This window comes from Echeneis naucrates, chromosome 18, assembly GCF_900963305.1.
Source record: "Echeneis naucrates chromosome 18, fEcheNa1.1, whole genome shotgun sequence".
In the NCBI taxonomy this organism is placed as follows: domain Eukaryota; kingdom Metazoa; phylum Chordata; class Actinopteri; order Carangiformes; family Echeneidae; genus Echeneis; species Echeneis naucrates.
In genome coordinates this window covers 3,624,306-3,647,940 of record NC_042528.1, presented here as the reverse complement: position 1 = coordinate 3,647,940, position 23,635 = coordinate 3,624,306, and the positions used below count along the sequence as shown (strand labels likewise).

The window sequence follows — 23,635 nt, the reverse complement described above, 5'->3', positions numbered from 1 at the left end:
TTTATTGAAAACAGTGCATTTGTGCCTTGCGGTTTACTTTGCTGAGCCTCATTGGGCGATCTTAAGTTGACTAAAACAAAGAACGTGTCAGGAGCTAAGCCTCATCTAGACATGTCTCATTTGACTTACTTAAAACAAAGTGGAGCGGAAGAACCCTTAGTGCCATTGGACCTGATATACATCTCAGCAGCTTAAAGTAGCTAAGATCATCTTTTGTCCATTGTGGGGATTGTGTACTGTTGTATGTCCTTAGTAAAAAAAAAATAAATAAAATAAATAAAAATTAAAAATCTAAACTTAGATGCAAAAGAAAACAGGCATGGACTTTATTTAACTGACCGTGTGGTTCTGACAGGAAATGCAGTCAAAACATGCGGCCCTCACTTCCTGTGCTTTCTTCATCTGCATGTAATGGACTTGGCAAATGGCTTACTGGGTTAAAGAAGTTTGATTTAATGCTCATCATCAACCACAAGGTTTTGTTCTGCATGTTTTCTTTTGCATCCTTTGTTAAATGCCCATTAAAGAGCTTATCCAAGTCCAGCAAAGTTTTAGGGAACCTAACGACCCGTTGATATAATAGAAGAAAAGTTTTGATGCCCTCCTAACTTTTCTCCTCCAGCCAGTGACACATAAATCTGCAGACCATCAATAGCTGCTTTCAAATTTAGCAAGAATTTTTAGAATGGGACACAATTTCCAAACAATAGCTGGCTCCTACTCCAAGATTTATGAGCACTGGCTAGTGGCTGGTATTGATTTCACAACCCAGTATTGATTACACAGAATTAACATAATTAAAAATAAAACAAACTATTACAAAAAATTGCAAGTCTGTGATTCCACATGTGCTAGGAGTTTTCTCCCCTAAAGGTTATATTTGCATTCAATAAGACACATTTCATGCAAATGTTACAGTTTTTCTTTTTTCCAAACAAAGAAACACACGTCTTTTATATGTTCATCTAAAAAAGAAGCTTATTTTTCTTTTTATATATATTTATATTTATTTATATATATATTGTATATATATCAGTTTAATCTTTTTTTTTTTCTCTACTTTTCCAGGGCAGGCACCGTACACACACTGGGTACAGAGGCATGCCACACTTGCATTGCTTTTTGCATTCTACAGTTGGTTGGCTGGCAGGCACGATGTCATCCAGGCAGTGCTGCAGTTGGTGAGTGTATCCAGTGACTGCACTGGCTCCAAACACACACGCACACACTTTGTCTGTCACTTCCTGTGCCTTCTGCGTTACATCCATACTTGTATAAGCATACATTGTTTTGCAAAAGCAGAATCACACTGCCTAGATGACATCAGAGTAAGGGGTGGGGTCTAGGGCTGGTCCAACAAGCTTCAAATGGAATAATAAAAGCAGTGCAGCAAGGCTCTGTGCATGCAAGATGGGTGGGGAATGGGGCGGGCCTGGAACAGGAAAGGTCAAAGGTCAGTGGCAGGTGTTTGGGTTCAAATGGAAGGTGTGGGGTCTAGCCCAGGGTTGCAGACAGATTCATGAATTGGGGGAGGAGAGGTTGAAGGGAAAGGGTGGCAAGGCAAGGAGGATCAGTGCTAACTTGATGACGATTACGTTTGTATTCAGGTTTTGTTTTTTGTTTTTTTCTTTGTTTTTATCCTTATGTGATTTTTTTTAGTTTTTATTTTTTTTATTTTATTTTTTTTTGGGTTGCGTTTTGTTTTTATATTTTGCATTTTACAAATGGTTAAATGACACAACTTAGGCTCAGAGTAGTGGATGGCTGAATCTACTGCTGGTTCAATGTTCAGAGGATGGAGATGGAGAGAGATGCTATGGGAGAAACTTTGACATTTAGTTCGCTACATGAGTTTTCAACTGTAAACACGATATAAATAAACAGGAGGGAGGGGTAATACTAATTCCTTTATATTGGTTTAAATAATTGTTTGCTATTTGTGCTCAGTTAAGTACTGTAGGATTGCAAGTATTGCCAGTAGTCATGTCTTACCCAAGTTGTCCCCAATAACCTGGATTGAGGACATGAAGTGTAGACTGCAGCTACTGAATTGTAGTTTTGAAAATTTGCATATTACACCAGGGTAATATGTTTTTAAAGTTATAAAATTACTAATTATCAGTCAAATAGTAAACATATTCAAAATGTTTATCTTGATTCAATCAGTAAACAATTTATAAGTTCACATATAAAGTAGTAGCGTTGAGTTAGATAATACTTGACTCATAGCAAGAAAGATGCGTATCTATTCACGCAAAATAAAAATAGGTTAATTGTTCATCATACAATGTTGAGGCGACCACAGCCTCAACACACGCGCACACACACACACACACACACACACACACACACACACAATATCCTCCCAACTATCACACAAACACATACACAAGCTCACACATGCAGCTATATTATATCTTGGGTTCTGTCAGGGACACTGCAGTGAGAAACTGCCACCCTCCTGTCACCGCAACCAGTCAGACACCCTCTCCACTGTTCCAGAAGAGAAAAGGAGCAATTAACTGATGGTAGAGCTAGAAAAAAAATTAAGAGGAGTGAGACATCCTATTCAATAATTAGTGAGGAGAATGAAGACGAGTGTATGATTGCAGGAAGATGCACTGTGATATGTTCAGGGTGCATGACACACTGCATATTCCAGCAACCATCCTGTCATCCTTCTCTCTCACTATGGGGGTCAGTAACACGCTCTTGCTGTGCTTCAATATGGTGTCTTGACGGACTGGCTAAAAGCCAAATGACTTGTGTGTGTGTGTGTGTGTGTGTGTATGTGTGTCCACAATACACAAATGAATGTAACACTGCAGAGCTTTTGTAAAAGAGTGTGTGTCTGAATCTAGATAAAATTTTTCCCCTCTAGAGGAAGCCCTATGTGCCCCTCCCCATCCGTCCATCACTTTATCCACCCCCAAACAAACAAATGCAAATGTGTCATTGCACTCGCCTGCGTCGAAACCTGCCTGTTGAGCTTTGCTGTGGGGAAATTAGGAGAATGTGGGAGGGAGGGGAAGGCTTTAGGTCGTGGGGGAAGGGTGAAGAGGGACATTATGGAATAGTAATGAAGGGGAGTATTGATTTGAGTCACATGAGCTTAAAACCAAGGAGGCCAGGGAGGATGCCTAGTGGACGTGCCAGTTAAATGTCCGATATGAATGCCAATTTTTTTTTTATCGCCCACAATAAAAAGGGGGTTTAAAGTACAAAAAAAAATAGATTAACAAAATAGAAGAAAAGAAACAAACTCTTATTTAAAATGTAAAAGTATAATACAAAACAACAGCAACAAAGGCATAATAGTAATAAAAACGTTTGTGACTTTAAAGATGAAATAGTAGAGGTGTTAAGTACTTGAAGTTATCTCTAATGACACAAAATAAATAAAAGCTGTCGGAGGAGAGGATGTGGTCGGGGCTCTCAGGTGAAGGAGGGTCGTTGCTCTCTCTCTCTCTCTCTCTCTCTTTCTGTCCCTCTCTTTCTCCATCTCCCCCTCTCCATCTCCCTCTCCCTCTCCCTGTCACCTCTCACTCCTCACGGAGCTGCAGGCGGTAGCGGCTGTAGCGGATCTGGAAGAAGAGCCTCTCCAGCGGCGAGCGGCTCATCCCGGGGAGCCTGTAGTCCTCGCTCCGGCCCGTTCGGCGGAAGCCCAGCGACTCGTACAGCTTGTGGGCGGCCAGCTTGACAGCCGTCGTGCCAAGCACCACGGCAGCGTAGTTGTTGCGCACTGCGAACTCCAGGACACGACGCCCCAGCGCCTTGGCGATGCCTTTGCCGCGGTAGCGAGAGTCCACCGACATGCGCCGCAGCTCCACCGTGTTGTCGTCCTCCCGGCCCTGTGCAGCCACAATGCCCACCACTCGTCCGTCCAGCACAGCCACCCAGAAACAGGAGCCTGGCAGGAAGGAGATAAGGGCAGAAACTTCACCAAATAATTCACAATTTTGATGAGGATTCATACCAGACACGCCTGCTTTGTTAGCTTAGCATTGAGGCTAAAAGGGCGGGAAACAGCTACCATGCTCCAAACCTTAACCTCTAAATTATTAACATATTTGAAATATATATCACTCGTGTCTGTATAAATAAAGTGTAAAATGTGTTTATTAGTGAATTTTAGAGGTGCTAGTAGATGATCTTCAGACAGGCTAGCTGTTTCCATCGCTTTCCAGTCTTTTTGCTAAGCTAAGCTAACCAGCTAAAGGTGAAGGAGATCCTTTGAACTCCAGCCAAACATGGAAATAAGCACATTTCCTTTAAGGTCTAATCATTCATTTAACTCATCCTAAAATGGCCGTAATTTAATAAAAAAACAATAATAATAATCATATAATATGTTAAAGACTAAAGTCCCATACTTCTGGTTTTCTAAGCACAGAACCAGGCTACATGACCAAGTTTTAGTTGGTTCTTTGCTGTATTGGTTTAGTCTTTTGGTGATCCTTGGAAAAGATCTTTTAAATGTTAATTTAGACCCATGCACTCAGCTGCTCCATTACACTGTAGCTCCAGATTTCAAACCCCAGCCTAAATGTTGGGTTTATATACTTTATATACTTCCAATTAGTGGAAGAGAGAATCTCACAGGGTTTACTCAATGAAATCTGCATCATTAGCAGAATAAAGCCCAAACTGATAGTTGGGATAGAAGTCGTATGTTCAGGACTAGAAACACATGTTTCTAGTAGTAGCTTCATGTTGCATAGCTTACACCTGAGTGAAGAGACTGAGGGAGAGAGAACAGAAGGAGGGATGCAGGGAGTCGATGAAAGAGGAGGGCAGAGACCAGCGTCTGACGAGTGTTTAATGGCATTAGCTACTCAGTGAGATGCTGCTGATTAAAAGCACAGGCATGATGACGGAGCTGTCACTTGGAGCTTACAGTGTAGTGGAGCAGAGACACACATCTCAAGAAGAAGAAGAAAAAAACAAGTTTTTGGGGGGGGTGGCATCAAAAGATTTGTGTCACATAAATACATTATTAACTAGTACAGAAGATTGGCATCTTTACTGCGGCTCATACGGCATCAGGGACATGCAGTGTAAATATAATACACACTGGTAACATACAGATTGATAAAAAGGCTCATACACATACAAACAATTTAGACCAATACAGATAAACATGTCAGCAGGCAATGCTTCTCCACCAGAGAACTATTAATCTACAGTCATGCTGCACTTTCTAAACCATTCTAATTCATGCTTTTAAATAGCTTTCATTTTTAGTCTTTGAATGGCATATTAATATTAATTTAATGGGGAGAAGCAACAGGAACAAGAGCTGTAGCTCATGTTAACTCCCATTTTTCTTGATTCTGTCTCACTAGCTTTTGACACCATTAGCTAGAACAGCTGGTTTCCTTTATGTTCAAATTCAGAGCTAGAAAATCTCTCTGTTCAGAGGAAAATTTAAACACAGCTGAATTCCTGCTGTTATTCATAGTACCCATTCTACCTAGCATACATTTCACAGGGTGTTAAATGCCAGAGAAAAATGTCAGTAAATGTTATGGACCATGATGATTCTTTCAAATAATTTCCCTTTGAATTTTCATCAGGCATTTTATTTTAATTTTATTTATTTTACATACATTGTATATCATTGTGCACCTTTGCTCACTTTACGGATATAATCCTTAGAGGAAAACAACCTCTCAACCTCCTGTTTTTATTACGTAACAACCTTTCCGTCAATGTCAGCAGTATTTACGGTCTTTGTTGGCAGTGGCTGCACTAAAATGCCATCTGTTTATTATAGATAAAGTCAGTCAGAGTGTCCTGTGAACGGCAGATGCTGAACTGCACTCAGTAAAAATCTGAGTCCCTCTGTCCCTCAGATCTGAATACTAATTCTCTCTTTTTCCATGCTTACACATGACCTCTTTTATTTCTGCTGAACCTCTCGCTCTCTCTCTCTCTCTCACACACACACAAGCTGACGGCCACATTAACATCATGCCTCTGATGGAATTCCATCGCACTCAGTGGGATTTGATGCCCTTTGTAGCCTTGTATTAAGATGATCTGGAGGCTTCTGCTACTGAATCAAACAACTGTCACACACACGATGCAGCAACAGGAAAGCCAGAGTAACTCCCTGCCCTCTTGGTGCTTCACTCATCTATCAGGGGAGGTGTGATTATGGATCATATGTGGAAGTTGTGAAACCGACATCCTGAATAACTGAATAGCAGTCAAACTGTCAGTTATTGCTGCTTTTTGATTGTGTGTGTGAAGTTGATTCTGTGGAGCTGCAGGATGATTGTTGAAGTTGTAAGTAGTTATACTTTAGCGCCTCCACTGAAAACTATGGATTGAAGTTTCATTAACGGGTATTATTATACGTGTGTGTGTGTGCGCGTGTGCGTGGCATGTGTGTGTGCGCGCGTGTGTCGGTGGGGGTCATACTTCCAGAAAGCACTGATGACCATCTGTCTGAGGCCTTTGCCAGGAATGAGAAGAGCACAGGAAAGCATGCACACCAACCACCCCTCCCCAGTCTGTATTACTTCAGGCTTTGTTTCAAAGAGCTCACTTTTATCACATCAACAATGAACTCAAATTTAAAAAAAAAAAGGCAGAAATTTGCCTGTGACTGCTTTTCTTGTTAGCTAGAGAAGGCATATTGAATCATGAACGGTTTTTAACACGGGTACTATTAAACTGCACAGATTTAGTGAGCTATCATTACTCCTGCTGGGATGTGCACTTCCTGAGATAGGAAGATAGAGAGGCAGAAATTGAAAGAACAGCGCAGGAAGAGAGAAGGTGGAGAAGCCATAATGCTTTGCTCCAGAGGGGGATGTATAGCTGATAAAGGAACCCCATAACTCCCAGCCTGAAAAATCTGCATCTGAAATTTCATGATACAAAATAAAAACTCCTGTGGCATAATTTTCTCCATAATCCTTTTGGAGAAACATAGCTCCTTACCAGAGGCTTGTAGAGACACTGTGAGGACTGTGAAGAACTCATTGTAAAGCCTCTCTTGGCTCTTAACTCCTTCAGCGGGGCTGTGTGGGCCACTTTGCAATATGAAGTGGCTTCATTGAAGGATATCTAACTGGGCTAGTGTCAACATCCAAGTTATGTCATTGGAAATTTTGGATATTTGTGGTTCCCGGAGGGTGAAATGTGCTGACTTATTATACGTCTAATTTGACTAGTAGCTAGACATTTTTGGTTGTTGGTATGGTGTGGATGGATTTCTTTCTGCGGTGTTAAGCTCCATGACTAGCCCAGTATCTCACTGCTTGAGAGTAAAGTGTCATTCAGAAATAGTAACAGTGCACCACGTCTGAATGTGCATGTCAGTGAGGCCAAAAGTCCTATAAATGAACTAACTTAGAAAAACTGGAGAAAAGCGGAGCTGATGAAGAAGAAGTCACTTTCTGTCTTTGAAAGAAAGAGTTGGCAGAGGAGGAGGGAGGCGAGGCATCTGTGTAGTAGTGATGAGCCTGAAAGGATCCATTATTGCTGCTAAGGCATACAAACGCAAAGGGGGAGGAGGAAGGACGGAGAATCTAGAGGGGGAAGGGACCTGAAGAATACTGATGATAGCGAGACAAGAAATACTGTAAATCAAGGCGAAAACAAGAAGCTCTGGAAATCATTCCTAATGATTCCCAAGTGCAACAATCAGATTACTGTTTCTTAATGCAGCCGATCTAATTTCTTTAACCAATTTACATCGGCATTAATAAGCCTCTGTGCTTCCGTTAAATACTGGCTGATGTTATGATATCAATGCTGTATAAGGAACAAAAACAAGCACACACACACACACACACAGAGAGGGGCAACCGCTAGAATAGTTTTTGTGGCGTCTAACAAGATTATTCTCTTTTTGTACAGATGAAACCTAGAGGGCTAATTCAGATGATAAGCGTTCAGTCTAGACAACGCCTCACTGCACTGTAGTTCACTCGTCTGTCAGCCAAATACCATCCTGAGCACTCTGCGGGTGTAAGCTTTGATGAAAGCTCATAAGTAGCTTGACTCTATTCTTTGTATTTCCACTAATTATTAAGTGTTCTAACAATCAAACAGCAGCTTTATCTTCTTTTCATGTTTCTCCCCAGCTTATGTGACATTGTTGCTGGGTACATCAAACACCGGACATTTATGTCCCAGGAGTGGCTGGGGCTGAAACTGCTGCATCAGTTCATGATTAATCCAACACCATCAGGCTTTAGATGGCAAGAAGCCAACACAGCTATCTCCACTTATGTTAAATCTTCGTTTCTGGCAGCATAATGTGTTTGAAAAGACACAAATTAGTCATTATTGGTGGAGGTTGTCAAATAGATTGTGACATGGGCAAGAAAAACACAAAAAGGCAAAAGCAGCTTTGTTTGACATTCAATTAGCTTTTTTCCATTATATACTTGATCTGAAAACCCTCGAGTGATTATATTGCACCATCATTGTACATAAGCAAGCATCTATTATCAGTTAACAAATGGAAACGATCTGCTCTGCTTTACTTTATATCTGTATCTTATTTATATGGACAACTTTTCCCTTTTCAAGAGAATTTTTCTAGTGCTCAGCAGCCTTATTTGTCATTCTCTATAGTGCCCAGCCGTACAGAGAAATACGCACACCTCTCTCAGCATGTATCCAAGGAATATGGATTGGCCTGTCACATAAAACCTGCACATCAGCAGTTTCTTCCTGCATCACGGTCGAATAAGGGTGAGAGGAATGTGACCGTCAGACATAGCACTGGTTTTACACACATGCACACACGCACACATCAGTGTGGTTACAGAAAATTAATAATTCATGTGTGTTCAAGCCTGAATTCCCATGAGAAAAAAGCCTTATGCCTCAACTTGGCTGCAACGCAAAGGAGGCTGCTGCATTAACCTGTCGTCACTTGTGTCTATACACTTACAGTATACAGCGTTCCCTGTTACTTTTCCATTAGCTCGGAGGGACTCATTATCGGGCCCTTTACTGTTGGTTTTACTGCCTTCCTGCCCATCAATGTGTCTATGCATGTTGTATAAATGCAAGCATGCAGGTATATTTCCACATTTTACACACATGCTACACTTTACTGCGCGCATGCCATTGTTCTTGTGTCTGCTGCGGGTATAGCCTTAACATCTCCCCTTTTCTCTGCGTCAAACGCTGTTTGGGAAGGCTTCAGGGTAAAAGGCTAAATCTTAATCTATAAACTATACTGTGTATTGTTCATGCGGAAATAGCTTTTAATAACGACAGCTATTAAAATGGCTTATCCGTCATGATCAAGCGTTGTGATTGATCACTAGAATGGCAACGCCGTAATCAATGACGCTGCTGTTGACTATTTAAAGTGAGCATCTTTTGTTCAGTATTGATTTAAGCAGACTGTGAAACAAAGGCTGAGGTCAGTGAGATTACAATACATTATTAATGACTGGCTCCACTTCCTCAGAACGCTGAATGGACAGCACATGCATACACATGCTCGTGCAGAGTACAGCAAAGGCAATGGACTAGTCAGGGTTCCACTTTCTCACTATGCTGTCCAGGTATAGTAGAGTCATGTAAAGGATAATATGGCTATGATAGGCTGGGTATATTAGAATACTGCAGTGTTATTGACCATTTCAGCCCCTTCTTTGGACTCAGTAAGGTCATTAGTTCAACAGCGACAGCTCATGATACTCCTGTTCTCTCAAATTTCAGGAACCAATTTCTCAGAGTTCAATGTTATGTGACAGAGACAGGAAATGGCACTCAAGGAAGGAGTGGAAGTGAAATGAGCTCTCAGGTCACCCCAAATGTATTGTGAGTTTAGCCGTTTTTCAATGTTTGCAGTGACCTGAACATTGAAATTATTCGTGATGTAATGGATTTCAAGAGGGAGGAGTAAGCAAAGAAAGGATCGTTTGTTAATCTAAAATATTTCATGTGACAACCCTGAAATATATCCAGGAGAATAATTTGTCTTTGTGCCAACTAACAAAATCTTTCTTTGTCTGTCTTTCTCACATACACACAAAACATATCTTATAGTTGAGGAGCACACCACTCCCTCAGATGCCCCTGTTTTCTATGTCGCACTCGTCATTATCCCTCCCTTCACACATTTTCTCTTTCTCTTTCTGTCTCCCTCTCACTTTCTTTCAGAGCTAAAATAAGCACAGCAGGTACTGGAGGAGGAAGCTGCACTCTCCCCTGAAACAGAGCAAGCTAAAGCTCATCCCACACACACACACACACACAGAGCTACAAGAGACTGGCTGATATTATAACATCTCCTGCTTTGATAAGACCATGCAGTGGTGATGATGTCTCATTAAACAGCCAGTTTTACTGAGTGGATATCAGTTCCAGCCGCAGAGGCTTTGGCTTGGTGTCTAGTGTTGGCCTCATTATATTACATTCACTTTGGAGGTACTGAGCTGCTTCAGAGCGACCTAAAGCACTTGAGCAAGTAAAGAGTTCAGGCACATGTCATCCTTCCACTGCTTGCACACGAGGGGAAGCCTTCTTTCTATATTAGCAGCTGGTTTTCTGGTCCTCGGCTCAGTGGGATTAAGTGATGGAACATCATAGTAATGGCAGTTGCATTAATTTCCTGTGACAGAAGCCATGTGACAACCATGTGAGGACAAATGCTGGGAAGATGCCATTGAGGGCAACATTAACATCAAAAAAGTTTTTGTTTGTTGCTTTTTCTGCCAAGTCTTGCTAGAAGTTGGCTTTAATATGTCGGCAACATGATAAAGCTCTGGGATAAAGAAATGATGCCAAGTCAGGTGTTGCTTAAGCCTACTCTTTTTACCATTATACTTGGGCATTGCTAAAAGTTTAGTTACCAAATAGGGTGGCAAATTTGTTTGGCAGATCTTTTTGGAAATCTTTACGCAGCCTTATTCAATGTGACCAAATGAGTGATCCGATGAGTGCAGAATAAGGAATTAGGTTCAGCTACTCATGGATAAAGGCTTATCGATAAATAAAATGAGTGCTGTTTTCCAGTTGTTTTATCTGATAAAACACCCGTGATGGTTTGGCATCTTCATGATCAGTTCTTCTCAGTCAGTCCAGTGTTAGTTGTTTACATGTTGGCGGTGAGATTGAGTACATGATTGACTGATTATTGATTTTTCACTTTCAGAAGGACTTGGGTCTGCAGATTTTGTAATTTAACTTAATCATTTTTTGTCAAGCCCTAATTGAATGCTACAAATTATTCAAAAAATAACTAGTTGGGTCCATCTGATAATACTGAATTTGTAATTGCGTTTAAATGGATTAAATTGCATTTTGCATTGTGCTTTGAAAATTGAATGTACACAAGAGGGTCTTCAGTATCATTAGCTGTTATATCAAGGAAACAAGCTGTCTTTTTGCTTGCTAATGCTAAAAAAAATACTAGAGCTTCATACCCCCAACCCCTGGCCTATCATTTTGTGCTGTGACCCCTCCACCTACGCAATCACACATATGTGCTTTATTACGGACTAAATGAAAGAGGTGGCAGCTGGCCTTAAGTGGCAGCAGAATGACTGATCACAACACACACAGCAGATATGGCTATTGATCGGTGTATGGGAATATGTGGCTCCAGTCAGCCAGCCTGGTCTTATCCTATTACCCAGGCAGTCTGCAGTCAGTGTCCAGTCATTGGAGTTTATTCAATGCACTTTTTGTTAAAAAAAAAAAAAATGTGGGGCATCCTCTCTTTGTCTCTCTGTCTCTGGATTTGTTTCCTCTTTTCTAACATGTACAAATACCATATATTTTTATTCTTTCACAATACCTACGATAAGAACGCTACAGCTTGTACAGTTTGGAAAAGTCAGTCAATACAAAGAATTTGCTCTGCTGAACAGCTACAGTTAGGCAGCAGCTGTAATGGAAGCTGAGTAATATGAGACTAATAGAGCCTGAGCCTCCAAGTTCAAGGAATCCTCTGTAAAGGGCTAAATGCTGTATTCTCCACATAATCCCACACTCCTTCCTGCTAGGTGCCATCTTAAACACACTTAACACACCCGCAACAACAAAATGACAGTGGTGTCAGAGGTGCCTCTTCGTGTGGGTGTCCAGGTGTCCATCCCCTCTGGGCTCATTCCGTTTGCATGGATATAGTCATTAGTATTGTCCCAGAGCAGTGGTGCCTGACCCCCTCTACCCTCTAAACCATCACTGCCCTGCGGCAATAATGGGAATGCTAAATTGCAACTGTGTATGCAGTGGATTACCAGGCCAGAGGACACAATGTCAGGGAGATAGAGACAATGAGGGGCAATTGACTGGCTTAACTAGCACTGGCTTTTTATATTGGCCATGTGGTTTAGGTTAAAAGGGGATAAATGTGTCCCAAGAAAGTCCAGGGCAGGGGAGTGGGTGAAAATATGCCATGTGTTTGTTTTTGGACATCGGCCAAACCGAAAACTCAGCACTCTGTGATATAATGACTAATTTGGGGTGACATTTGAAGTGAATTGATTTTTCCAATTAGAAGGTTTATTGGTGGAAATGAGCCTTGCTGACACCGAGAGCACTGCAGAGGAGTGTATCAGCACTTTCTTCCATGCGATCAATTGCCCTGTGATGTACACACCCCCGTGCATGTGACCAAGTGGAGTTCAGAGAGGAAGCAAGTGGGGGAAGGTGCAGAGAGAGAGAGAGAGAGAGAGCAAGCGAGTGAAGGAGGAGGGGTGGGAAAGACAAGGAAAAGCAGAGAGAGACATCCTACATATTTGATGAGTTGCCTCTGCATTGCCTGAAGACCCAAACACTTTTTATAGCTTCATTCAGCTGTTCCAAAGTTATGAACCACAACTTTTTAGAGCAGTGTCTTTGTCCTCGCTTCTTAAAATGAACACTGGTGGTGGAGCATTGCCCAACGACAAACCAGACAATGTGCATTTACGTCATTAGTCACACGACTTGAGAACAGCGAGGTTTCTCCCACGTCTTACCTGTGGGTTTCATGTAATAAGCCTCTATGTCAGCCATGTCCGTGTGCAGAGCACAGTCCAGATAACTCTGGATAACTTTCCTGCTGTAGTAGTAGCGCGCACCCATGAGAATGAGGGGTGCACAGCAGGTCAGCGTGACGGATTTGGTCATGAAAAAGCACAATACTATGGAGAAATGGAAGAAAAATAAACGAAACCTGTCAGAAAAGAGAATCACATGTTTGATTTTGGCAGAATTTGGCCCCACACAAACACAGAAGAAAAAGAGCAGACTCAACATGACATTTCAAAGCATCAAGTGAAGCAGTTACATCAGACTCTTAAAATTAAACATATGAGCACTTTGGTAAAGAGAGACAAGAATTAGTTTCATACAGAGCTGCAAACATTGATCAAACCGTGAAGTAAGGCACATCAGTGTAGCTGCAGGACCGCACACTGTGGGAGGGTAATTCTTAAGGTTTTCACATGCTAGTGTTGAATTCATCAGGCCATGTTGGAGTAATTAGTCGGATGTGACGCTGGGGGGCGCAAAGGGGAGACACAAACAGGCAGGCTGGAAGCTGCAGAGCATGTTGCTGCGTGGCATGCGATGACCCAGCGGTGGGTTTACTCCACAGCACCCCGGAATGTGGAGCCGAACGGCGTCACACGGTGTCATTACACACAAAGAGAAAGCAGGAGAACCGAGCCCGTGTGTGTCGGAGACGACAGGCAGGGCTGCGGCGTCTTGTGCGTAACTCTGGTGCCAAAATGACTCAGCGAGACTTTTTCTTTTTCTTTTCAGATCCAAACTACGTCGTTTTTGCGCCGGAATCTGCTTGCTCGATGTGGACACGATTCGTGAGCCTTCAATTTGCGCCGGCAACGTCAACAAAAGCCGGACGACTTCATTGCGCGATTGGCGCATCGGCTGCTGTGCAGATGAGGAGGCGGGGAAGCGCCCGCACCGTGCGTGTGCGCGCCGCGGGGATTTTAATGTCTGTTTAGGGATGGCGTGGTAAATTTTGTTTTTATTTATTTATTTTTGTTTGTTTGTGTTTTGTTTTTTTTTTTTTTTCTGGGTACGTGCGCGCACCCTTTGGACCAATCCTCATATTCATCCACTCACTCATTCACGGCACCGGCATGTCATCACATCAGCAGCGGGCTCGCCGGTGATACACATGCACCATGCGCCCGCCTGGCCATGCCTTTTGTTGCATGATGGGCAACATGCCGGTGTGTGCCGGCCGGCCGGCCCGGCCGCCACGGCGCAGCGAGCCGCTGCAACACATTTCAACTCAACTGTGCAGAGAAACGTTAGATGGTGTGGGATTTAAGACACGCTCCTCAAAAAAGGCTAAATCACATCAAGATGAATACATTTAAAAAACAGAGATTAATAATGAGTAGAAACGTGGAGCTTTTGTCTCTCTCGCTCGTCGGAAAAGTGAGATTGAGCCCTCTCACAGTATATCAGAGTGGAAGTACTGAGAGGACTTACCTGTCAGCAGAGCATATAAAAACTGGGTCTTGGGCTGCTGCCTGATCCCCCTAAACGCCGTGTTGGGTATCCTCTCCATAATACCCTCGTAAAAGATGCGGCGAACCTCCTCCTGATCCCCGAGCTCGAACTCGCGGATAAAAACCGCATCTTTCCTCACATCCTTGGCCTCGGCGGGATTCAGAGCCGCGCTAGACGGAGGAGAGCTCCACATCATCGACTCTTTTTTGGTCCCAGGTATAGCATCGTGTTCGTCCGCAACAATTTTAGTCTCGCAAACCATTTTGGGAGACGAAAAATGCATGCAACTGGCCGCAAAAGAACAAGTACAGTTCGGGGGGGGAGGAGGAAGAAAAAAAAAGGTGGGAAGAGTGAGGATGAGAATGGATGATGCGTGCGGTTTTCTTAAAAAACAGAGAAACGATGGAGGGGATAAGACGAAGGGGGGTGTTCTGCTGCAACCCTGAGCGTTTCTGACGACCAAGACTTGCCGGCGTGATTCAAGCAGTATTTATAAGCAGGCAGGGCGGGTAGATTCAGGTTCAGGGGTTGGGGAGGTCCTCCCGCTGCACAGATTGGTGGAAGCGGTTGATGGACGAGGGAGGAGGGAGACACACACACACACACACACACACACACACACAGACTGCATCTGAACGGGCTTGTGTGTGCCGGCGAAATGTGTATTTTAAGGATGTGGGCCCATGAGGAGGGGGTGTCATGGTGAGATTGCGTAGGGAGGTTGTTTCTGAGCAGGTTTGTCTCCATAATGTCTCACAGTGAGGAGGATCCCCGCTTTGTTGAGACACCGTGGCTGTAGAGGATGCCACACGCAGCACAAAGGCGCAAGGTAAAGCGGGGGCGATGCGTCAAACGGGAGGAAATCCCAGTAACAGGGAAACCACAGCTGCTCAGTTTATGATCAAACATCAGACTCATGGCTCAGTTGGAATCCGGTTTTCTCTGGTTTCTGGCTGCTCGTGGTGCACAATCGAAATTAAAAGGCTACTGGGGACACAAAAGCCCCCGATGTAAGACAGTGTGGCTGAGCACCGACACAGTCTGTTGACTGACAGCTCTGCTGCACTGCAGTGATTCCTCCACGGCTTCCCTCCGCTTTGTCACCCTGTCATACATCACCCCCAGCATGGAGATTACATCCCGCATGATGCTTCGTATCTGAAGCCCCCCCGTACGGTCGGCACACAGCTCCAGCGGTGATGATGATGATGAAGAAGCGTCAGACGGTCCTTTGTTGTCCCCCGACACTCCCTGTGATTAACTGTGGCTGTTATTACGAGCTTTCGTGAATATTAGTTATGCGTGCTTTGATTTTTCAGCATTAAATGGTGAATGTTCACTTCACATTTATAGTTGATGATAAATTGTCGCTCCCCTTCAGGGATGCTGAGGAACAATAGACTCTATGCTGCATCACTGCTACTTAGTGATGGCCATCAGAACAACAGCTCCAGCTGTAAACTTTTCTTTGGGACTTTAATGAAGAATATAACATTTTCCTTCTTGTCCAAACAACATCTGACTACGTGTTTCGTGTTTCGGCCTAGATGGGAGGAAGCTCGCAGAGTCACGGTCGCATATGTAAAGCAGAACTAGTTTGAACTGGCTCATCAGAGGCAACCTGCTATTGATAAGTCTGCATCCACCCCCACTCTCTCCTACTTAAGGTATCCTCCTCCCCCTTCACTCCCACCCATGGAGCCGATGGAGCCGCCGGTGGGGAGGAGGAGAGCAGACAGATAACCTGCAGAGTCCAGGGGGGGGAAAGTTCGCACATATTCTGGAGTTTGCTCCATAAAAATGCGGTAGAAAGTTGGATCTGTATGCATCTGCACCTGCTCTGCGACCGGCTGGAGGATGCTCCGAGCATGCGCAGTCTCTCTCTCTTTGGGTCGACTCCTGGACGTGCTGCCTTCAAGTGCTGTCGGCGATTTCGCAACCATGAAACTGCAAACAGCAAAGTTGTAAAGAAAACATCAAACTTTCGAGGATAAAAAGATTATATCAGTAGAATACATTTGGAGATTTTAGGAATATTTATGACTAACTTCTCAGCATAACTAGAAATAACAACATACACTGGTCCATTGTTGCCCCAATCAATTAGTGTAGATGTTGTGGTTTATGACAAAAATATATATTTTAAGATACAGATGAGAAGATCTGATTAATGTTTACCCTCTTTGTATGTCCTTACAAAATGTTTTGTAAAAGGTTTGACAATTTGAGTTTATAGTTTGTAGTCTTCTTTTTTTTTTTTTTCCCAGTCATCTGATGGATAGCTCAGACTCTCCTTCAGGCACATTTTCTGTATACCATTTTATCAACAATGTTTCGCTGTCGCATCAACACGAGATCAGCCAGAAGAGGACCTTGTGATTGTGCTGTGATTTGTGTTTGCCACGATATAACTGAGACGTGTTCACGGGGGAACGTATCAGTACAAACTGTAGTGAAGCACAAGCTGGCTTTGGCTGCGGCACAAGATAAGATTTAGTCTTTTCATGAAAGAGAGATTGGAAGTGAAAAGCAACAGCATGAAAGCAGCCCATGGAGTAAACAAACTTAGAGGTCAGGGAGCTGAATGCTTGTCACATGTCAAATGATGTTTCTGCAGAGCCATGAAGCATCCGACATGGTACAGTTAAAATGCTTCAGTCAGCGTGCTGCGAACAACAATACTTATGCTGTTTAGTAAAATGTGCCGTGAAGCAATATTATATAAAGGAAATTAGCCCAAAAGTAAAGACAGTTCTGTGATGTTTTAGCTTACCTAAAGACAACAGTTACATAACACATACTTAGACAAGTCTAGTCTATTTACTACCTGTGAGGATTTAATACTCATTCACGTAGTTTAAGGAAGCTGTTAAATTATTAATCAAAATATAATTGAAATCTCACTGTGGCCAAGTGCTATATTTAAGTTGCAGGAGGTGTAATTTTCTTAATGTGTGCCACAAAATACCATAAACAAAGCATGCCGCAGCATATAAATCAGGTTTAAAGATGTTAATGCAAGCTCTATTCATTATTTTTATATTTTTGCCACTGAAAATGGGCCAAAATGAACATTCAATTGTAAATTGTCACTTCTAATTGCAAATATCTGCTCAAATCATTGGAATTTATTTGTCTACGGGATGTAGTTCAACACTATTTTAGGTGCTTATGACATTCTTTAATAAAAACTTAACTGAATTCTGATTCTGCCCTCCACCATAAAAAATCCATTTTTTTAAAAGTTTAATCTAATTTCAGAGTTTAGCTGAATAGTCATGCATAAAACAGTGCCAATCCCATGCAATATATCATATTAAGTATTCATTACTAATTATCCCCCTGGATCAAAGAGATGGAGACACATGTCCAGCAGTTGTACATAAATACACTCTAGTCTAGAAACTAATATGTCCCCACATACTGAGGGTATTAACAGACCCACTAAAACTCTCCACCCAGCGTCTCACATATTGTTCCAATAATCTGAAATGTGACCTCTGGAACTTTGTGTTTCGCTGCAGCTGAGGAAACCCCTCCCTCCTCTAAAGGTCACAGCGTGCCGCTGCTGGTTCCCCTGCTTCAGCTCCTGCTGTGACCTCTGACCCCTTTCGGTGACTAGGCAGCCCAGCAGGACTCTGCCCAGAAGTTTGAAGCGTCACTCTTTTCCCAGCGGCTGCATCAGGTTGGTTGTCTTTTATACATTTAAACAACTGTTAATACTACTCTGTATCTTCATCTAAAAAGAATGAATGTGTTTGCTGTTTAAATTTGAATTTGAAAAGCAGAATAGAAAATGGATAAGACCATGAAGGTACAAATGTTTCTCCAAGCTGCTCTCACACGTAACGTTGACACTTCTCTTTTTGCGTGTTCTGTAAGTGATTGTTAAACTAGACTCAGCTTCACGTGGAATGAGTGAAGAAATCAAGCTGGTGGCAGCAAAGATGAGTCAAGCTACTGCAGGAAACAGTAGTTTTAGTCTCTTCTTCAGGCATTGGATTGAGATCACAATATTGTTCAACTTTGTGGCAAATATCAGATGTGAAAGAAACAAGGAAATGTCTGTGTGTGTAAATTACCGGAGGCCTGTCTCCCTCTTGTGGCCGCAGGTCAAACATACAGCGACAGATTAGAGTGTAAGTGGATTCTGAGATATGGAAATAAGGAGATAGTTCTGTGGCCACACTCATTAAGTATTTTACTTTCCCATTAGTTATTTTCCCAGAAGGCACTGCAGGGCACAGCTGAGCTCGTTCTTTCCTGACCACATTTATGAGGCTGTGTCTAATTAGAGGGAAGAGGAAAAGCTTTCTTTGGCCATAGACGGTGTTGACCTCTACATGTTACTACCTATTGATGAGGGACGTGAAGTTTGTCGACCTTGGGGTGGGAAACTAGACTGAGATGAATACAAGAAATAAGAGCAAACCAAGTAGTTACATAGGGACTATTAAAGTGAAAAATGAGAATACCATTTCATTATTTGTAATCATTGTGTGGCACAATGGTTACAAACAACTGCAAGATATCTTAAAATGTTCAGCTTTACAGTTCTGTCAGGCAATTTATTTATCAGACAACTACTATATAAAAGAGTTTCATGAAAATGTTGAATTCTTTCAATACTCAGAGGGGTGAATGAATTTATTTGAATGTATTTAAATTTAGTAATTAACTATTACTAATGAATTATTATTGAATGAATTAATATTAGTAATGATGATTAACATAGGAAAAAATTCTCCAGTTGCAATTCACTTCAGACTGCAGACTTTCACTTTGCCTGCAGCATTAGAGATTCATATTTTGAGGGTAGCACTCATGATGAGCATAATCTATATTAGTAGCAGGCAAATAGTGGCCCATGGGCCAAATCTGACCTGCTGACAAACTAGTTGGCCCTTTACTGTCATAGTTTATATCAATGAAAAAACAACGCTTTAACTCATGTAATAAAAAAAGATGTTTTGCACTTTCCTCAGGCAACAACAAAAAAATACTTTGCTTTACCCAGAGATGAATGAAAATGAGTGTTTGTTCTTTCCAAATTAGTATCAACAGCTGAGTTTATCCTCAGTAATGACCCAAAAACAGCTGTGTAAATCAAATGGATAAATGGATAAACACAACCCTAACACCAAATGTACAATACTATTAGGGCCACACCCTAAGATTTTAGCTAACATATTTAAACACTGATCATGCACACAGTGTCTGGAGCTTTGGGGCATTGCTTGTTAACTGACTCACAAAACACAAGAAGACAATTTAATTCAATGGGCTCTGTGTTGTTGTCCAAGTGCAAAGACTGAAAACATTGAACAGGAACTCCAGAGTAAACATTTTTTCTGCTTTCTGATTTGGTTGTTGTCCCTTAACCTGATTCTCATAGCAACCCACAAATCCTGAGATCTGGTCTGTTACCCTCAAAATGAGCTTGTTGTTAAAATCCCAGATTTATTACACTGCTTGTACATTTCAGTGTTCATCATAGTAAAATCAGGGAGCATATTATCTTGAAGCTGTTTAAATTTAACCAACATAGATGGAGGAATAAAGGGAGAGTTAAGCTGTCCGTTCATTTTAGGCCCTGGGGATATAAATTAATGCATCAGGCCCGCTGGCAGACTGAATAAAAAATGTGATCATTTAAACATACATTTATGAATTTCTGTTTTTGCTGAGGACTTGTAGCAAAGGTGTTTTAGTTTGATATTTATTAACAAAGCAGCTGGTTTCCAACTCATTCCTGAGCCACAGGCCAAATTCTGAGCAAGAGTTGAAAAGTAAATATTTGAGTCAGGAAACCTGTCACTTATGCAGCTACTGTATACTGTGTTTATATCTAATTCTTCAGTCTTTGTTCAGGACATTTAAATGAATTTCATCTGAGCCAAACACAGAGTCATCCCTCTGAGCAGTACTCTCTGCAGTTACTGGAACACAACAGTTTTCCTGGTGGTGATAATAAGGGTGTTGGTTTGGGTAAAATAAATATTTTAAAAGCTCCGCTATCATGATGCAGACTTGTATGTTGCTTCATTCATATTTTTAAGATACTCAGCCCGAGGCTACCAGAAAAATAGTCAGCAAACTGTCGGGCAGTGTTTGCTAGAAATTGACAATAATTTTAGATTGAAAATAGGAGTCTTGTCTATTGGGTCTGTTAGGTCACAGCTCAGGAAGGGCTGGAGGATTTAGTTGGACAAACTTTCAAATCCAAACGGACTCAATTTGAGGAGAAAAGCATGTTTTCACACAGCATGAACAGTGTTGGGACAGTTGTTTGTATCTATAACCTGTGATAACAATAGACTCATGACGTTGTATACAGTTACCAAAAAAAAAAAAAAAATCAGTCCTTCAAAGACTTTAACCAACTAAAGTAACTGAAAACAATCGCTGATTATAAATCATTTCCAATCACCAAATATCTCTAAATCTGTGTCCTGTTACATATACATACTGTGCACATTGCAATGTTAATAACAGGAAGAAAACTCCCCCAGTTGCCTTGGCAACCAGCTGGGTTACATCTGTACACTATTTTCTCTCCTATCGTTCTGTGCTCACTTTATCATTTCAAGCATCTCCTGAAGAGCAAGCCATCAGTTCGTCAGCACTGCTCTTCCACTTGTCCCTTTCCAACAGGGTGCAGTTTTCTGCAGTACTGGTCAGGGGGGGGTCCAAGATGGTCACGTTCTCATTAATTTATGGGGGGCCCAGCAAAAATATACACATGTATATTTAATATATTATCATGCATATCACTAATTCATGGTGCCCTGCTAACACTGGCAAATTTTCCAGACTCCTGCTGCTACTGTAGCTTCCCACCAGCCAGCAGGGAACTGCAGGGCCGAGACACTGTGATGTACTGAGTAACCATTTATGGAGTTTAAATAACTGCGATAACATGTTAATGTGCAACACATAGAAATTTAAACTGTCACACTGTGAGGTAAAAAGCCCAAAGAGCTCCAGAGCCTCAATCAGCAAAGATTAACTGAAAATATCTGTAACACACATCAGACTCCAGGCGTTTGTTTGAATGTCACAAATTAATTAATAAGATGCACTTTTATATAATCAATGGAGTTTAATAACAGTTTCAAATAGAGTTGTGCAATATAAAAAAAATATTGAAATATTTTGTTGATATTTTATTTTTGCTTTCAAAAGTTTTATTGATATAAGTATCTTTTCCTGCACAAGCACTTCCCTCTAAGTATGAAGAATATGATCTGTAGATCGGGGCGTCTCTGATGCACCACAACTGTTGTAGTGCTGACGATGCACAGCAGAGTTTACGGCCCAAAAAACAGCAGTTCCTTATAGACTTATATTAATCGTGCAGTGCTAGTTTAAAGTTTATTTTACTCCGCACTAAGCGTCTAGCTTGTGTTTGAATTATACATTTACATGTTAAGTAGGCAGCACAGAGCAAACTTTAGAGGCAAGGTCAGAGCAATGTCCAAGTAAGAGAGATGCTAAAACAGGGAAGAGAATACTGAGCGTTTTGCCTGCTTGTGTCGCAGCTGGAGAATTTCAAACAGCTGGAACGATTTTTTGTCAGTGTTTCTAGCAGTGGATGAAAGAAAAGTTAAAAAGGCTTCTGAAAAGAGAGCAAACCAGTGAGTGAGTGGGAGAGAGTGAGAAAGACGGTGGAGGCTGCTTGACAACAAGGATCTTTCAAAGTGGTTCAGCATGTTCTTGATTGCTGTGTGTGTGCTCTCACTTCTCAGTGAGTCCTCACAGTGAAAAGCCTGCTCGGTTCAAAGTGTCTCAGAGAACCGATGCCTGTCCTCGTGTGCTGTGGTGCAGTGTAAGGGGATTTGCTTTCACAGTGCTGGCTGTACCTGGAGCTGCTTCTGGGCTGAGATTACTGCCAGGTCACTGCAGACGCTTCAGCAGCCAACATGGCTTCTCAGCTTTCTCTTTTTCTACCTATTTACAGTATTTCACCCCATCTGCATTTTACAGCCATGAGGGAAGCGGAGAGTGCTGCATCACTGCGACACAGCTGGCAGTCTGCCTTTTCTCAGGGCTCCTCCTGCTGGTGTGGTTAAGGCTCTGCCAGTTTTTCTGTCTCCATGCTGTAATCCCTGCTGTTGTAAATAAATAAAGTGGAGAGCGAGCGTGTGTGTGTGTGGGAGGGGACGAGGTCAGCTAAAACAGCAGGACTTGATAGCATCACCTCAGAGTGGTAGCCCACACACACCGCTCTAACAGGGTCATGACTCTGCAGACCAGACCACAGTGGACTGGTGCTCAGACCTGCTTAAAATTCAAAGTAGAACACAACAGGAGCGGAGCCCTGAAAAACCTCATACATGACACACAGCTATTGACTCATCAGTTCCATGGAAGAATTTTCAAAAATGTTAAGTCATGATGACATCTGTGTTTTGGTGGAAATGTATGGATTTCCTGGTGAGAAATGAATGAATGAGAACTAATTTAGTATTTGAGCATTTCAGGGCTCTTATAGTACTGAAGTGGTGAAAAATATTTGTGTCAATTATCTTCAAATGTCTTGGAGCATTTCAGAAGCTGGAACTCTGGACTATATGTCCTTTTTTCCCTGGTACTTTAAATCAGACTACAGCAGTGGGAATATTTTTCTGACAGTTCACTGATTGATAATTGATTCAACATGAACAGTCCATGTTTTCCAAAACAAAATAAATAAAAATGTTTAGTCTGAATTTATTTTTTAACCTAAAAACAGGATATTTTGATCCGTGTAATATTGTCTCGCTTATTCGCAAGGAGAATAAGACTCATTAATAGTCGTGAATGTTTGCTGGTTTTTATAGTTAAGACTCAATAGCTTTGATTTTGGATTGTCGTTCAGAAATAATGCTAATTTTGTTTTAAAGAAATTGCAGCAAATTTTTTTCACCTTTTTTGTTTGTTTTGTTGACGTATGGATCAAACAATAAATTAATGAAAACAGAAAAGAATGGACAAAATAATCAGCAATAAAAGTAAAATGAACTTTGCAACCCTAGGAAAGATTGCAAGCTCTGCAAGACTCTGCACTTGCCACAATAAATAAATGGATATGTCTATATTAATGCCAGCACAAACCCACACAGTGCTTCTTTATTACAGCCCACACTGATGATATGTGAGAACAGAGCCAGCCAGAGCCAACAGTGGAAGCAGTCGA

General features: G+C 41.8%; 1 protein-coding gene across 1 annotated transcript; it reads right to left on the bottom strand.

Moving 5' to 3' along the window:
* Positions 1-3,542: 3,542 nt before the first annotated feature.
* On the bottom strand, positions 3,543-14,740 carry nat8l (N-acetyltransferase 8-like). The gene is made up of 3 exons (XM_029526774.1): positions 14,437-14,740; positions 12,951-13,115; positions 3,543-3,910 (listed from the first exon to the last, which is right to left on the bottom strand). The coding sequence occupies exons 1-3, from the start codon at positions 14,738-14,740 to the stop codon at positions 3,543-3,545; spliced, it is 837 nt and encodes a 278-aa protein (XP_029382634.1).
* Between the last annotated feature and the right edge of the window lie 8,895 nt (positions 14,741-23,635).

What these genes read in the sequence shown, in the direction of transcription:
- nat8l (XM_029526774.1), bottom strand. Translation starts at nt 14,740, where the DNA reads ATGCATTTTTCGTCTCCCAAAATGGTTTGCGAGACTAAAATTGTTGCG. An exon ending in TTTATATGCTCTGCTGACAG is followed by an intron (nt 13,116 to 14,436) that starts GTAAGTCCTCTC and finishes ATTTCTCCATAG; the next exon opens with TATTGTGCTTTTTCATGACC. An exon ending in TTATTACATGAAACCCACAG is followed by an intron (nt 3,911 to 12,950) that starts GTAAGACGTGGG and finishes CCTTCCTGCCAG; the next exon opens with GCTCCTGTTTCTGGGTGGCT.